The 16,155-nt window shown below is 41.4% G+C and overlaps 1 protein-coding gene across 18 annotated transcripts in view; it reads left to right on the plus strand.

Moving 5' to 3' along the window:
- LOC137189417 (protocadherin gamma-C5-like) overlaps positions 1-16,155 on the plus strand; it is a 316,496-nt gene that overhangs the window by 37,337 nt on the left and 263,004 nt on the right. For 2 of the 18 annotated variants that reach the window (XM_067599252.1, XM_067599273.1), the window contains exon 1: positions 314-2,713. The exons of 10 other annotated variants lie outside the window; for them this stretch is intronic. In XM_067599252.1, coding sequence (XP_067455353.1) covers positions 329-2,713 — 2,385 coding nt within the window. In that variant the 5' untranslated portion in view covers positions 314-328. Of the gene's footprint in view, positions 1-313; positions 2,714-4,597; positions 7,114-7,961; positions 10,545-13,232; positions 15,692-16,155 lie in introns of those variants that run through there. 6 more of the 18 variants (XM_067599243.1, XM_067599268.1, XM_067599240.1 and 3 more) reach the window with 6 other exon arrangements.

The following is a 16,155-nucleotide window of genomic DNA, read 5'->3' on the forward strand; positions in this document are numbered from 1 at the left end:
AAAGCCCCGTTCAGTATCTTTACATCAAATGTCTATGCGTGTTATACATGTGTCAAACATGTGCTTCGCATTTTATCACCTGCTCAATTTCAAACGAACACACTGTGTCGCTGTCTGCCAGTTTACGAGAGATAGTACAATGTCGTGTAGCATACCGTCTCCACCCATTGTTCTCAAGCTGTGTTTCCAGTTATGTTGCGGCTGTGGAATAACGATGCTGATTTCTGGCTTTGGATTTGTCTGATTTAGTCCATCTTAAACGAATTACCGAGTTAAACGAAGTACCTTTTAAATATTTTGTCTCAGCGGATATTTCTCATTTTATATAATGGAACACGAAGGATTTTCAAAGCTTGGCCTGGTTTCTCGCTTTGTCGTCTGTCTCCTTGCGCTGCAAAATGTATGTGCCGAGGTGAGCTATTCTATCCCAGAAGAGATGAAACCAAGAACTGTCATTGGAAATATAGCCAAAGATCTTGGTCTGGATATAAATACACTATCAACTCGCAAGGCTCGTATTGATACAGAAGGGAATAACGAACGATTTTGTGTTGTGAACTTGAAAACCGGGGATTTAAGTGTCGCTGAGCGGATCGACAGAGAGAGTCTTTGTGGCACTAAACCATCTTGCATTTTATCCCAGGATCTTGTACTTGAGAATCCACTGGAATTGCATCGTATAAATCTACATATTCAAGATATCAACGACAACTTCCCCCAATTCAAAAGGGATTTAATTCGAATGGAAATAAGTGAGTCGGCGGAAAAGGGCACTCGTTTCGTAATAGAGGAAGCACATGACGATGACATTGGTCAAAATTCAGTTCAGAGGTACAGCCTACAAAAGAATGAAAATTTTATTCTAATGATTGATGCTAATAAAGCTGAACTTGTTCTAGAGAATAAACTTGACAGAGAGAAACAACAAGAGATTAATTTGCTTCTAACAGCTGTTGATGGTGGTTCTCCACAGAGATCAGGTACTGTGATCATGTACATCACGGTACTGGATGCTAATGATAACGCCCCAGTGTTTAGCCAGGCCGTTTATAAAGCCAGTCTGCCTGAAAACTCTCCTCTAGATACTGTTGTGATCACAGTGAGTGCTACTGATGCAGATGATGGTGTTAATGGTGAGGTTAGGTATGACTTTGGTCATGTTTCAGAAACTGATGGAAAACTGTTTTCTATTGAAAGGGCTACTGGGGAAGTTAAATTAATTGGCAGCATAGACTTTGAGAAGAAGAATTCATTTGAACTTCGTGTCATGGCAAAAGATGGTTTAGGATTAAGCTCCTACGCTAAGGTTTACATAGATCTTATTGATGTAAATGACAATGCCCCTGTGATACATTTGAAATCTTTGACTAATGCCATACCTGAGAATGTGTCACCTGGTACAGAGGTGGGCATCATTAATGTGCAGGACAGAGACTCTGAGAATAACGGACAGGTCCGCTGCTCCATTCAGCAAAATGTCCCTTTTAAGTTGGTTCCTTCTATTAAAAACTACTATTCTCTGGTGACTACAGGACAACTGGACCGTGAACTAGTGTCTGATTACAACCTTACAATCACTGCCACTGACGAGGGCTCTCCACCTCTGTCCTCCTCTAAAACTGTTCAGTTATCTGTAGCAGACATCAACGACAACCCACCTGTGTTTGAGGAACAGTCCTACAGCGCGTATGTGACTGAAAATAACAAACCTGGCTCCACTTTATGTTCCGTTACTGCTCGAGACCCCGATTGGAGACAAAACGGTACAGTGATTTATTCTCTGTTACCTGGTGAGGTGAACGGAGCCCCGATGTCCTCTTATCTATCTGTTAACGGAGACACGGGGGTGATCCACGCCGTGAGGTCGTTTGATTATGAACAGTTCAGGAGTTTTAAAGTGCACGTGATGGCCAGAGACAATGGTTCTCCTCCGCTCAGCAGCAACGTGACCGTCAGTGTGTTCATATCGGATGTGAATGATAACTCTCCTCAGATACTGTACCCCGCCCCGGAGGGCAACTCCTTCATGACCGAGCTGGTCCCCAAAGCTGCACACGGAGGCTCTCTGGTATCCAAAGTGATAGCGGTGGACACGGACTCCGGCCAGAACGCCTGGCTGTCCTATCATATAGTCAAATCCACTGATCCGGGACTTTTCAGTATTGGTCTCCACAGCGGAGAGATCAGGACACAGCGGGACATTTCTGAATCTGACAGCATGAAACAGAACCTTATCGTGGCAGTGAAAGATAACGGACAGCCCTCTCTCTCTGCCACCTGTTCCATGTATTTACTTATTTCTGATAACTTGGCTGAGGTCCCAGAACTGAAGGATATTTCTTATGATGAGAAGAATTCTAAACTGACCTCTTATCTGATCATCGCGCTGGTGTCCGTTTCCACGTTTTTCCTGACCTTCATTATCATCATCCTGGGTGTGAGGTTTTGTCGCAGGAGGAAGCCCAGACTGTTGTTTGATGGAGCAGTTGCCATCCCCAGCGCTTATCTCCCTCCTAATTACGCAGATGTTGACGGCACTGGAACTTTACGCAGCACTTATAATTATGACGCCTACTTGACAACAGGGTCTAGAACCAGTGACTTTAAGTTCGTGACATCTTACAATGACAACACTCTGCCTGCTGACCAGACTCTGAGGAAAAATCCCACAGACTTTGCAGAAGTGTTTGGTCTGCCAGATGAGTCTCCAGAGGTAGGCCACTTCATTTTTTGTATCTAATATGTAACGTTAATTGCGCCCTTCAAATAGTATCGCTTTTCATCTAATTGTTTCAGTAAACATGACCGATTCGTCATGACTTCGTTCCATAATACAGAGGGTCTATTTTAAATTTTGTCTGGTTTGACACACTTAGTCCACTGCTTGTGTATGATTTTATAGTATTTCTTAACAGATAATTACTGAATCCAATGCTATTGAAATGCAGAAAATGACCACCCCATAGGCATAGATTTGCTAATTTGCAGGATAAAGGACGTCTGTGGGTCCAGGTTAAAGTTTGTTTACATGTCAGTGACCACCCTTTCACGTGTAACCAGGACCTGCTACACTCTGATATGTAGTCATCCAAACATGGTTGAAAGAGATATTAAATGTAAACTAGACGTCGAAACCGCTTAATTTTTAAGCAAAATTCAGCGTACTTTGAGCCCTGACGTCTAGACGTCATTTGTCCCGTGCGCAACAACTCAGTGGTCACTGGGCTGCAATATGTTGCTGCGTTTTTTTCTTTGTATGGTGTTAATCAGTTGGATATGGACGTAACACATGGTATTCCACCAAAGATTAATGTAACTAATCAAAGTTTCAATTAATCTATATATTTTTTCTTGTAATCACAAACTGACCAAACACGATCAAGTGACAAAAGTGTTGTGTTTATCTTTAACATATTTCAAGCGACGTTAGTAAACAATACTGATTTTCTCAGGAACAAGATTAAAATGTTAAGTATTAAACATCAGCTGAGTTCATGAAAAACGTGTTTTTTCAACAGATGTAGCCTTCGGGTATATCTGCCTTAATAACAGATATACCTTTGAATTTTATATTCCAATCAATTTGTTTTATTTATTTTGAATCCACTAAAGGACTTCTAGAGAAAAAGGGAAAACCAACAAGCTTATTATTTCCTGACTAGATGTTGAGATACAAGCATTATGCAGCCACTGATCGGTGAACATGTTTTTGCCGTTGTTAATTAATGTTGTGATATCGCCCCTGTCACATGTGATGTTAGGTCAGAATTGTTTTTATGTAACCATGTCTCCTAGAAATTATGTTTGTAGGCTACTAATTTGCAACAGGAATACGTTTACAGGGGAACATAATTCCGTTTGCTGTCAACATCGTGAGGAGTGCTTTTACTGAAAGTATTTGGTAAGTCGCAAAAATGTCGATACAGAACAAACCAGTAAAATGTTCAATGACAACGTAATATCAGATCTTGGAATACAGTATCCGCTCGTAGTCGCCACAGCATTATTATACTTTTTTATGGTTATGTTTAGGAACAGGCAGCACTTGATTATAGTTAGGGAGATATTATGGTCTTGGATTAAAACAGAAGAAAGTACGCAATGGATTTATTCTCAAGACGAGACTTATGTATTGACATTTAACTTAAACCACAGTCTTTCACTCATAAATGTACTGCTTCATTTACTCGAAAACACGTTACCTGTGAACATAATCCAGACAGTTATTGCGTGTTCACCGGAACGTAATGGGAAAAACTATTCAGTAATATATAACACACATTTCAGGAGACCGTATACTGCAGAAATGTTAAGAAGAAAATCTGTGGTTCTACTCCTCACCGTTCAGACTCTGTCCATGGTGCTGAACGGTGTTCACTCTGCATACACCTATTACGAACATACCAAAACCTTCCCAGCAAACACTTTGTATTTGTGTGTTAATACTGAAATATTACACTGCAGTGTTGAGTACATCATGACAGTACTGCAGCATCCTATGTTCGGCCAGGAGTTATTTATTTGTAATATTCCAAATAGACTCACGGCGTCGCTGCTTGCTTGCAGATATGGGGAGGTTCATTTCTCCACCTACTCCACCAGCATTAAAACCAGACCTGCCATTGTTGTAGGAGCGGCTATACTTACTGTAGCGATAACGTTTTGATTTCATCAGCTCCTGTATGAAAATTTGCATGTTCGTATCGTAGTACTGGAGGAACAATGGACCTCAAAGGACAATCATTGTGGAGCTTTCTCTATGGATTTTTTCTTTTAGTCGACGCCACCGTTGCAGACCTCAGCTATTCTGTTCCGGAGGAGATGAGACCCGGATCCATTGTTGGAAATATTGCCAAGGATCTCGGACTAGAAGTAGGGAAATTGTCCTCTCGTAAAGCCCGTCTTGATACTGAGGAGAAGTACCAACATTACTGCGATATTGATCTAAAAACGGGAAATCTTGTAATGAGGGAAAGGACTGACCGAGAGGAGCTTTGCGGGGAGAAGGTTTCGTGTATGCTTAAATTCGAATTAGTCCTAGAAAGTCCTTTGGAGCTGCACCGCATTTCACTGCTCATTCAGGATGTAAACGACAATTCACCTGTTTTTCCAAAGGATAACATTAAACTGGAAATAACAGAATCAGCGGACAAAGGAGCTCGATATCGCGTCAACGAAGCACATGACGCTGACATCGGACAAAATACAGTTAAACAATACAGTTTACAGAAGAATGAGCATTTTGTTTTATCTGTTCGAGAGGATACTGATGGGTCTAAGAACGTCGAGTTGGTGTTAGATAACGAGCTCGACCGTGAAAAACAACACGATTTAAATTTCGTGCTCATGGCCGTTGATGGTGGTAATCCACAAAGATCAGGAACTGCCATTGTACACGTGACTGTGTTGGATGCTAATGATAACGCCCCTATGTTTGACCAAGCGGTTTATAAAGCCAGTCTACCTGAAAACTCTGCTCTTGAGACTGTTGTCATCATAGTAAGTGCCACTGATGCAGACGAAGGAGTCAATGGAGAAGTGACATATGAATTTAGCCGCATTTCAGAAAGGGCTAAAAAAGTTTTCTCATTGAACAGTAAAACTGGAGAGATAAAAGTAACAGGGCCACTCGATTTCGAGAGTGATTCTAAATATGAAATGCGAATCGATGCCAAAGATAGTTATGGACTTTCCTCTGATTCCAAAGTGATAATTGATATCACTGATGTTAATGACAACGCTCCAGTGATATATATGAAATCCTTGACTAACCCCATACCTGAGAATGTGTCACCTGGTACAGAGGTGGGCATCATTAACGTGCAGGACAGAGACTCTGAGAATAACGGACAGGTCCGCTGCTCCATTCAGCAAGGCGCCCCTTTTAAGTTGGTTCCTTCTATTAAAAACTACTATTCTCTGGTGACTACAGGACAACTGGACCGTGAACTAGTATCTGATTACAACATTACAATCACTGCCACTGACGAGGGCTCTCCACCTCTGTCCTCCTCTAAAACTGTTCAGTTATCTGTAGCAGACATCAACGACAACCCACCTGTGTTTGAGGAACAGTCCTACAGCGCATATGTGACTGAAAATAACAAACCTGGCTCCACTCTATGTTCCGTTACTGCTCGAGACCCCGACTGGAGACAAAACGGTACAGTGATTTATTCTCTGTTACCTGGTGAGGTGAACGGAGCCCCGGTGTCCTCCTATGTATCTGTTAACGGAGACACGGGGGTGATCCACGCCGTGAGGTCGTTTGATTATGAACAGTTCAGGAGTTTTAAAGTGCACGTGATGGCCAGAGACAATGGTTCTCCTCCGCTCAGCAGCAACGTGACCGTCAGTGTGTTCATATCGGATGTGAATGACAACTCTCCTCAGATACTGTACCCCGCCCCGGAGGGCAACACCTTCATGACCGAGCTGGTCCCCAAAGCTGCACACGGAGGCTCTCTGGTGTCCAAAGTGATAGCGGTGGACGCAGACTCCGGACAGAACGCCTGGCTGTCGTATCATATAATCAAATCCACTGATCCGGGACTTTTCAGTATTGGTCTCCACAGCGGAGAGATCAGGACACAACGGGACATTTCTGAATCTGACAGCATGAAACAGAACCTCATTGTGGCAGTGAAAGATAACGGACAGCCCTCTCTCTCTGCCACCTGTTCCATGTATTTACTTATTTCTGATAACTTGTCTGAGGTCCCAGAACTGAAGGATATTTCTTATGATGAGAAGAATTCCAAACTGACCTCTTATCTGATCATCGCGCTGGTGTCCGTTTCTACGTTTTTCCTGACCTTCATTATCATCATTCTGGGTGTGAGGTTTTGTCGCAGGAGAAAGCCCAGACTTTTGTTTGATGGAGCAGTTGCCATCCCCAGCGCTTATCTCCCTCCTAATTATGCAGATGTTGACGGCACAGGAACTTTACGCAGCACTTATAATTATGACGCCTACTTGACAACAGGGTCTAGAACTAGTGACTTTAAGTTCGTCAGTTCATACAATGACAACACTCTGCCTGCTGACCAGACTCTGAGGAAAAGTCCATCAGACTTCGCTGAAGTGTTTCAAGATTCCTTGGAGCCCCTGGAGGTAGGCACATGCGCTTGTTTATAGCAGAGTCAATACCTCAATACATTTGGAGGCCTTGCTCTTAAAAATAGAAATCAGAATTTGTTACATAACGTAAACACCACTTTTATTGTGTAGTTAATATTTAGTTTATTGGCTGGACTGATGCATAAAAACACGTGATTGCCATCAGAATAGTTGGCCTTTTGGCCTAAATTGCTTTTCTAAAACATTTAAAAGTGCATTGTTGTATATTTCTAAGAAAACATACAACATTTTGATACCTGTCAAAGAAACAGTATCAAATTAATTAGGTCATGCTATATATATCAAACCGAGAAGTTTTTTCATGGATCCATCGTATTCCTCAGCTCCCTATTGCCAATATCATCCTTAAAATTTACCAATGTTGTACTCAATTTCTGTTATATTTAACCGTGAAATACAAGTGCTTTTTCTCAATGTTTGTATTCAGAAAAAAGACCACAGCTGGGTCATTATTAATTTCGTTTTGCAGTACTGAACGTCTTATGACACCCGTGATAAACATGAGCTCTGGTCCATGGTGCGCGTTACACTATACTAAGGTATCTATCCATGGTGCTGAAACCAGTTTAACCCGTACAATTCTCACCATCATCACTGATGTGCAATAAAAGCAGTTTTAAAGAGTTAAATACTGGAATTTAAAACAGAAAACTCATGTCTACATTTTCTTATAGTCTTCTATTGATGTTTCAATCTGACTGCAGCCTGGGCTATGATGTTTTATTCTTCCTCATCAGAATTCTTAGTTATTTAAGTCTTTTGTAATACCTACAATTTGCTCACAGTGTCGCTCTCTACCAGGTTTAGTTAACTGTCCTACATTATGATCCACTACAGACATTCACATTTCCATATTACGATAGGTTGTTCTTTGGCGAGAGAAGCGAAGTCACATCATCTACAATCGTACATACGCGTATTGTTCGAAGAAGATTCCGACTGGCTGGTATTTTTTTCTATTTTACAAGTCTTGGTTTTGGTGGAGTCGGAACTGGTCTACCAGGGAAATGGGATACAAAGGATTTTCAGTGCTCGGCCTGGTTACCTCTTTGGGAGTTTTTCTTCTGCCGCTGCAAACCGTTTGTGGAGATGTGGCCTATTCTTTTCCAGAGGAGATGAAACGCGGCTCAGTTGTTGGAAATATAGCGAAAGATATAGGGCTTGATGTGAGCAAACTGTCTGCTCGAAAGGCTCGTATTGATGCAGACGGGAACAACAAACGGTATTGTGACATTAATCTCAGTACGGGAGATATCATTGTTGTCGAAAGGATTGACAGAGAGGGGCTTTGTGGCAAAAAGGCATCTTGCGTTTTAAAACAGGAACTTGTTTTAGAGAACCCTTTAGAGTTGCACCGCATTAGTGTTCACGTTCAAGATATCAACGATAATTCTCCACAGTTTAAAAAGAATACCATAAACTTTGAAATTAGAGAGTCGGCAACCAAAGGAAGTCGCTATCGTTTAGATGAGGCCCACGATGCAGACATCGGACAAAACGCCATCCAGAGCTATAGCATTGAAGCAAATGAAAACTTCAGATTAAATGTTATTGCAAAAAGCGCAGGTGGAAAATATAGTGAGTTAGTTTTAGAGAAGGAGCTGGATAGAGAGCAGCAGCAAGAGCTAACGATTGTGATTGTCGCTACAGACGGAGGCACACCTCAGAGATCAGGTACTGCAGTCGTCCACGTCACTGTGCTGGATGCCAATGATAACGCCCCAGTGTTTAGCCAAACCATTTATAAAGCCAGTCTTCCCGAAAACTCTCCTTTAGACACTGTAGTGGTCACGGTTAGCGCAACTGATGCAGACGAGGGAATAAATGGAAAAGTGACGTATGAGTTTGATCACATTTCTGATGAAAATAACGTGTTTGCTCTTGATCAGGCAACAGGAGAGGTCAGAGTGAGTGGACCAATAGATTATGAGGATTTGTCCACCTATGAAATGCAAATTACAGCCAAGGATGGTCTTGGGTTAGTGTCATCCTGTACATTAATAATTGACGTCGCAGATGTCAATGACAACGCCCCCCTAACGTTTATTAAGTCCTTGAGAAATCTCATTCCAGAAGATACCCCTCCCGGTACAGAGGTAGGCATCATTAACGTGCAGGACAGAGACTCTGAGAATAACGGACAGGTCCGCTGCTCCATTCTACAAAACGCCCCTTTTAAGTTAGTCCCTTCTATTAAAAACTACTATTCTCTGGTGACTACAGGACAACTGGACCGTGAACTAGTGTCTGATTACAACATTACAATCACTGCCACTGACGAGGGCTCTCCACCTCTGTCCTCCTCTAAAACTGTTCAGTTATCTGTAGCAGACATCAACGACAACCCACCTGTGTTTGAGGAACAATCCTACAGCGCATATGTGACTGAAAATAACAAACCTGGCTCCACTTTATGTTCCGTTACTGCTCGAGACCCCGACTGGAGACAAAACGGCACAGTGATTTATTCTCTGTTACCTAGTGAGGTGAACGGAGCCCCGGTGTCCTCTTATCTATCTGTTAACGGAGACACGGGGGTGATCCATGCTGTGAGGTCGTTTGATTATGAACAGTTCAGGAGTTTTAAAGTCCACGTGATGGCCAGAGACAACGGTTCTCCTCCGCTCAGCAGCAACGTGACCGTCAGTGTGTTCATATCGGATGTGAATGACAACTCTCCTCAGATACTGTACCCCGCCCCGGAGGGCAACTCCTTCATGACCGAGCTGGTCCCCAAAGCTGCACACGGAGGCTCTCTGGTGTCCAAAGTGATAGCGGTGGACGCGGACTCCGGACAGAACGCCTGGCTGTCGTATCATATAGTCAAATCCACTGATCCGGGACTTTTCAGTATTGGTCTCCACAGCGGAGAGATCAGGACACAGCGGGACATTTCTGAATCTGACAGCATGAAACAGAACCTTATTGTGTCAGTGAAAGATAACGGACAGCCCTCTCTCTCTGCCACCTGTTCCATGTATTTACTTATTTCTGATAACTTGGCTGAGGTCCCAGAACTGAAGGATATTTCTTATGATGAGAAGAATTCCAAGCTGACCTCTTATCTGATCATCGCGCTGGTGTCCGTTTCCACCTTTTTTCTGACCTTCATTATCATCATCCTGGGTGTGAGGTTTTGTCGCAGGAGAAAGCCCAGACTGTTGTTTGATGGAGCAGTTGCCATCCCCAGCGCTTATCTCCCTCCTAATTACGCAGATGTTGACGGCACTGGAACTTTACGCAGCACTTATAATTATGACGCCTACTTGACAACAGGGTCTAGAACCAGTGACTTTAAGTTCGTGACATCTTACAATGACAACACTCTGCCTGCTGACCAGACTTTGAGGAAAAGTCCATCAGACTTTGTTGAAGAATTCGGTCAGTCAGACAATTCCTTAGAGGTAGGTTCAGATATATTTTACCTTTGCGCTTCGTGATTAACCACTATTGGTCCTGTTTATATAATTTGTCAAGTGCATCGGATTTCATAAAGGCATTTGAATATTTTGATGGTCATCTTTTGTACCATTCCATTGTCTCTATGAACTTTCACCTATTGTCTCATTGTACCTCGTTGCTCACTATGGTAACATGTTATGATGCAAGTTTTCAATATATTTCCACATTAATCTAAACAAGTTCTATCAAGTATAATTAATTTCAAGCTTGTTGACCTTGTGTTAGATCAAGACTAATATCTTTTTGACTGGTTTGGCTAATCTAAGAATAACAAAACCTTCTTTTTCTAGCAAATATTTCCTTCAGAAAAACTATACATCAATGAGATCGCAGTTATTTGCACAGTGCCTTTGAAATGTGTTAGACACTATATGTTTGTGTCCATACTGGCTGCAGTATAGGTAAACTACAGGAGTTATAGCCACATTCTATAGTTTGTCTCTTGTTCGTTGAAATATGTTTGGTCAGTTATGCTTTCTGATTATTCCAGCACAAACATCATGCTGCAGACCTAGCTGCCATGAGAGTGGATTGCATTTGGACTGTCAGTGTATTTGTTTCCCTTTTATACTTTCATGCACAAAGAAGTACAGTGAGGAAACCCTCTTCCTGTTCCTGTACATTTTGCACCACACTGTATCCTGGAACAGATTAAACAAATTGAAAGCAACACATGCAAAATTTATAATTTGGTATTTCAACCTTAAAATTCACCCTTTGTCATCTGGCAATAGGGTGAATTTAGACAACGCAAACCGCTGCCGAAAACTTGATCACAAGTTTCAAAATTTGTTGGATAATACAATTTAGTAGAGACACCTGTCGCAATTTACTTCATTTTCTTTTGGCGAATAGCATCAAGTCATATAATTACCTTGGTGCTCAGTGAGGCATGACATATCTATCATTTAGTAATGAAAAGTGTGGGTCCATGAATGGCACCAGTGCTGACACACTTTATATCTTGGTTTAGTACAATGTACATATATATATAATATATGTATATATATATATATATATTGTTTTTTACAAACTGCGAAGTCATAATGTTACACCAGTATGCCATCTTTTAGGGAGAGTTCTATCAACTTTCTACACAGCTGTATATTTTCATAGGATAATACACAGATTAATACAGAAGAAGAAGTCATATGGATTCAATAAGGGTGTTGTGCTAAAATCATAAAAGCATAACAAACAGTAAAGTGTGTACTCTGAGGAAATCCCTCTGGCTAAGGCCATTTATCACCTCATTTTGACATTTTCAGGTGTATCAAAGCACAGGTTAATACCTACATTAGTAGTTTACTGACAATTGTCAAGTAGGGAAGGGTTTGTCTTTTCTTAGGAAAATGCCTCAGTTATTTCATGATAGGGGACTAAAGTTCTCTTAGTGTACCATGTACTGTACCCAGTGCAAGAATATACTTTACTAGCCTGGTAGTAGTTGTATTTGAATATACAAGTATGTGGTGTCAGTTGGAGTTCATTCTGTCCTTTCAGACGGCCAATTAATGGCTCAAATGTCTAAGGGCATGTGGGGGGCCTTGCCTACTTATGAATTAAGATTTTAAATTGGTGAAATGTTTCCTAAATATAGGCCTATATTTAGTATGATAATGGATAATGTTTTTTGTTTGTTCAATTGTATTATAGTGGTCTATTTAACAAGGTCAAAGCCATCATTTATATACCATTCAGCTTTAATTTAACCCAGTACATACAACACAAAGGTTTCAATTGTAATATTTGATTTTGGTATATTTGATCAGCATTACAAGCAAATGTTTAATCAAACATATGCAACATATTCTGTCCCTACATAATACACAAAGACAAAACAAAAGCAAAAAACCCCTTTCAAACAATATTTTCACTGCAGAAATGTTATTGAGGATCTCTGTCTCTGTGTTTCCCTTTTTATTAACTCGTTTGTTACTCTTTTGTCTCTGTGATGCTGAGGGGAGTAGTGCTGGTCTCTAATCTGAAAGTCTCTTAAGGAGATGGTTGATACTTAGTGCTGTGCTTTGTGTGCCATTGTTACTTAACCTTACTCTGTCTAGTTGAGGTTCATGGCACAATTTTCTGTTGCATTTTTTTCATGCATTTAATCAGAGTCTTCGTGTGCACATTATTTCATCTTAACGTGGATTAATCACTTTTTAAGTAAATAATCAAATGTAGCACTGAGCGCATTGGAGTACTGTGTCTTTTGCAGTATTGCAGATATTGAGGGTTGCTTTTATTTGCAGACAGCTTATGAAGAATGCAATGCAGAAAAATATTCAGTAGTCACTAAATAGCACTGAATCCTCTTACTCAGACACAAAAGATAAAGCAGTGACAACAGTTTGGTCATTCATAGTAGCAAATATATGCAATGTATTAGATTATCGTTATAATAAACAAATGACTAAATAATAAAAAAAACCTATGCCTTAACAATCAGTGCAGTTATCAATTTATTTTAGTTTGCAGTGCTATAACTGGATAAAACTCTTGGTGTCACTGTGCACCAAGAAAGGCAGAAAAGGTCAGCTGCTTCATCCCATTTTTTCCACCATTGCAAAGCTTTGTTGCGGTATTTCTGTCGGTTGAGGAGGGCACAAAAGGTCCAAGAAGGAATACAACCGTGCTTGATCAGTTTGAAATCATTTGTCGGGGAAGGATGAGCGTTTGTTCTCTCATGGGAAATACGGTGTACAGAGGATTTTCTATGAGTCGCTGTTGTGTTGTTTTCCTTTTCATCAGCCTGCATTTCGTGTATGGAGATGTGAGCTACTCTATCGCAGAGGAGATGAAACGCGGGTCTGTGGTTGGAAATATAGCCAAAGATCTCGGCCTTGGGATTGCCACACTTTCCTCGCGTAAAGCTCGCATTGACACAGACAGGAATGACAAACGGTATTGCGACATTAATCTGAGCACCGGAGATCTGATTGTTACTGACAAGATCGACAGGGAAGGTCTTTGTGGTAAGAGGGCGACTTGCGTTTTAAAAGAAGATCTTGTTTTGGAAAACCCTTTAGAGCTTCATCGTCTCAGTATTCATGTGCAAGATATAAACGACAACGCACCACAGTTTAGTGAGGACTTGATTTCATTTGAAATAAGAGAATCAGCAGACAAAGGAGCTAGATTCTTACTCACGGAAGCCTATGATGCAGATATCGGTACAAATACTGTACAGCGCTACAATTTACAAAATAATGAGCATTTCACCATTGATGTAGATACAGGGGGTAGTGGAAGGAAACACTCCGAACTGGTTTTGGTAAAAGAATTAGACCGGGAACAAGAGAAAGAAATAAAATTGCTGCTTACAGCTATAGATGGTGGATCTCCACAGAGATCAGGTACTGCGACCATACACATCACTGTACTGGATGCTAATGATAACGCCCCAGTGTTTAGCCAGGCCGTTTATAAAGCCAGCGTGCCTGAAAACGCACCTTTGGATACTCTAGTTGTTAGAGTGAGCGCTACTGATGCAGACGCGGGACCCAACGGTGATATTATATACAATTTTGATCATGTATCTGATGAGCATGTCTCTTTGTTCTCGCTTGATCCTAAGAAAGGAGAGATAAGAGTCATCAGCTCTATTGATTATGAAACTGAGACCTCCGTTGAACTGCGAATAAGAGCAAAAGATGGGCCAGGTCTTACCTCGTATTGTACAGTAATTATAGATATAACAGACGTCAATGACAACTCACCTGCTATCAGCTTGAAATCTCTGTCTAACCCCATACCTGAGAATGTGTCACCTGGTACAGAGGTGGGCATCATTAATGTACAGGACAGAGACTCTGAGAATAACCGACAGGTCCGCTGCTCCATTCAACAAAACGTCCCTTTCAAGTTGGTTCCTTCTATTAAAAACTACTATTCTCTGGTAACTACAGGACAACTGGACCGTGAACTCGTGTCTGATTACAACATTACAATCACTGCCACTGACGAGGGCTCTCCACCTCTGTCCTCCTCTAAAACCGTTCAGTTATCTGTAGCAGACATCAACGACAACCCACCTGTGTTTGAGGAACAGTCCTACAGCGCATATGTGACTGAAAATAACAAACCTGGCTCCACTTTATGTTCCGTTACTGCTCGAGACCCCGACTGGAGGCAAAACGGTACAGTTATTTATTCTCTGTTACCTGGTGAGGTGAACGGAGCCCCGATGTCCTCGTATCTATCTGTTAACGGAGACACGGGAGTGATCCACGCTGTGAGGTCATTTGATTATGAACAGTTCAGGAGTTTTAAAGTGCACGTGATGGCCAGAGACAACGGTTCTCCTCCGCTCAGCAGCAACGTGACCGTCAGTGTGTTCATATCTGATGTGAATGACAACTCTCCTCAGATACTGTACCCCGCCCCGGAGGGCAACTCCTTCATGACCGAGCTGGTCCCCAAAGCTGCACACGGAGGCTCTCTGGTGTCCAAAGTGATAGCTGTGGACGCGGACTCCGGACAGAACGCCTGGCTGTCCTATCATATAGTCAAATCCACTGATCCGGGACTTTTCAGTATTGGTCTCCACAGCGGAGAGATCAGGACACAGCGGGACATTTCTGAATCTGACAACATGAAACAGAAGCTCATTGTGGCAGTGAAAGATAACGGACAGCCCTCTCTCTCTGCCACCTGTTCCATGTATTTACTTATTTCTGATAACTTGGCTGAGGTCCCAGAACTGAAGGATATTTCTTATGATGAGAAGAATTCCAAACTGACCTCTTATCTGATCATCGCGCTGGTGTCAGTTTCCACCTTTTTTCTGACCTTCATTATCATCATCCTGGGTGTGAGGTTTTGTCGCAGGAGAAAGCCCAGACTGTTGTTCGATGGAGCAGTTGCCATCCCCAGCGCGTATCTCCCTCCTAATTACGCAGATGTTGACGGCACAGGAACTTTACGCAGCACTTATAATTATGACGCCTACTTGACAACAGGATCTAGAACCAGTGACTTTAAGTTCGTAACATCTTACAATGACAACACTCTGCCTGCTGACCAGACTCTGAGGAAAAGTCCATCAGACTTTGCTGAAGTGTTTGGGGATTGTGATAATTCTCCTGAGGTAAGAGTACCAAACATCTGATCCATTATTTTATCAAAAAAACTACATCTTTTTTTTCAAATTTGTGACTAGCAGTGTGAAATTTATGTTGATCATTTAAAAAAATATCAGAAAAGCATATTCCTTCAGTGTCTATACGTTGTAAAGATTTGTCATTAGAAAAATTGGATTTAGAAAAAAAGTCAATCGTTGGAGTTCTAAAACAGTTATGACATTAGCAATTAATCAGGAATCCCAATTTTTCCCGGAAACATTTACTAATTCATTTCAATACTAAATCTTTTATTAGATTCAGTTTGTTTCCATTACAGAGTAGTTGTATTTGGTTGCATTTGTGGCTGCCTTTACAGCCATTTTTGTAGATGGACACACTTCGAGACTCCATTCTAGGTGAGGTTTTTAAATCTTCGCACATTTATTGAGTGCTGATATGTTTCATTTTCATAAAAGTTTGGTTATTTCCA

Source organism: Thunnus thynnus, chromosome 9 (assembly GCF_963924715.1).
Source record: "Thunnus thynnus chromosome 9, fThuThy2.1, whole genome shotgun sequence".
Classification (NCBI taxonomy): Eukaryota; Metazoa; Chordata; class Actinopteri; order Scombriformes; family Scombridae; genus Thunnus; species Thunnus thynnus.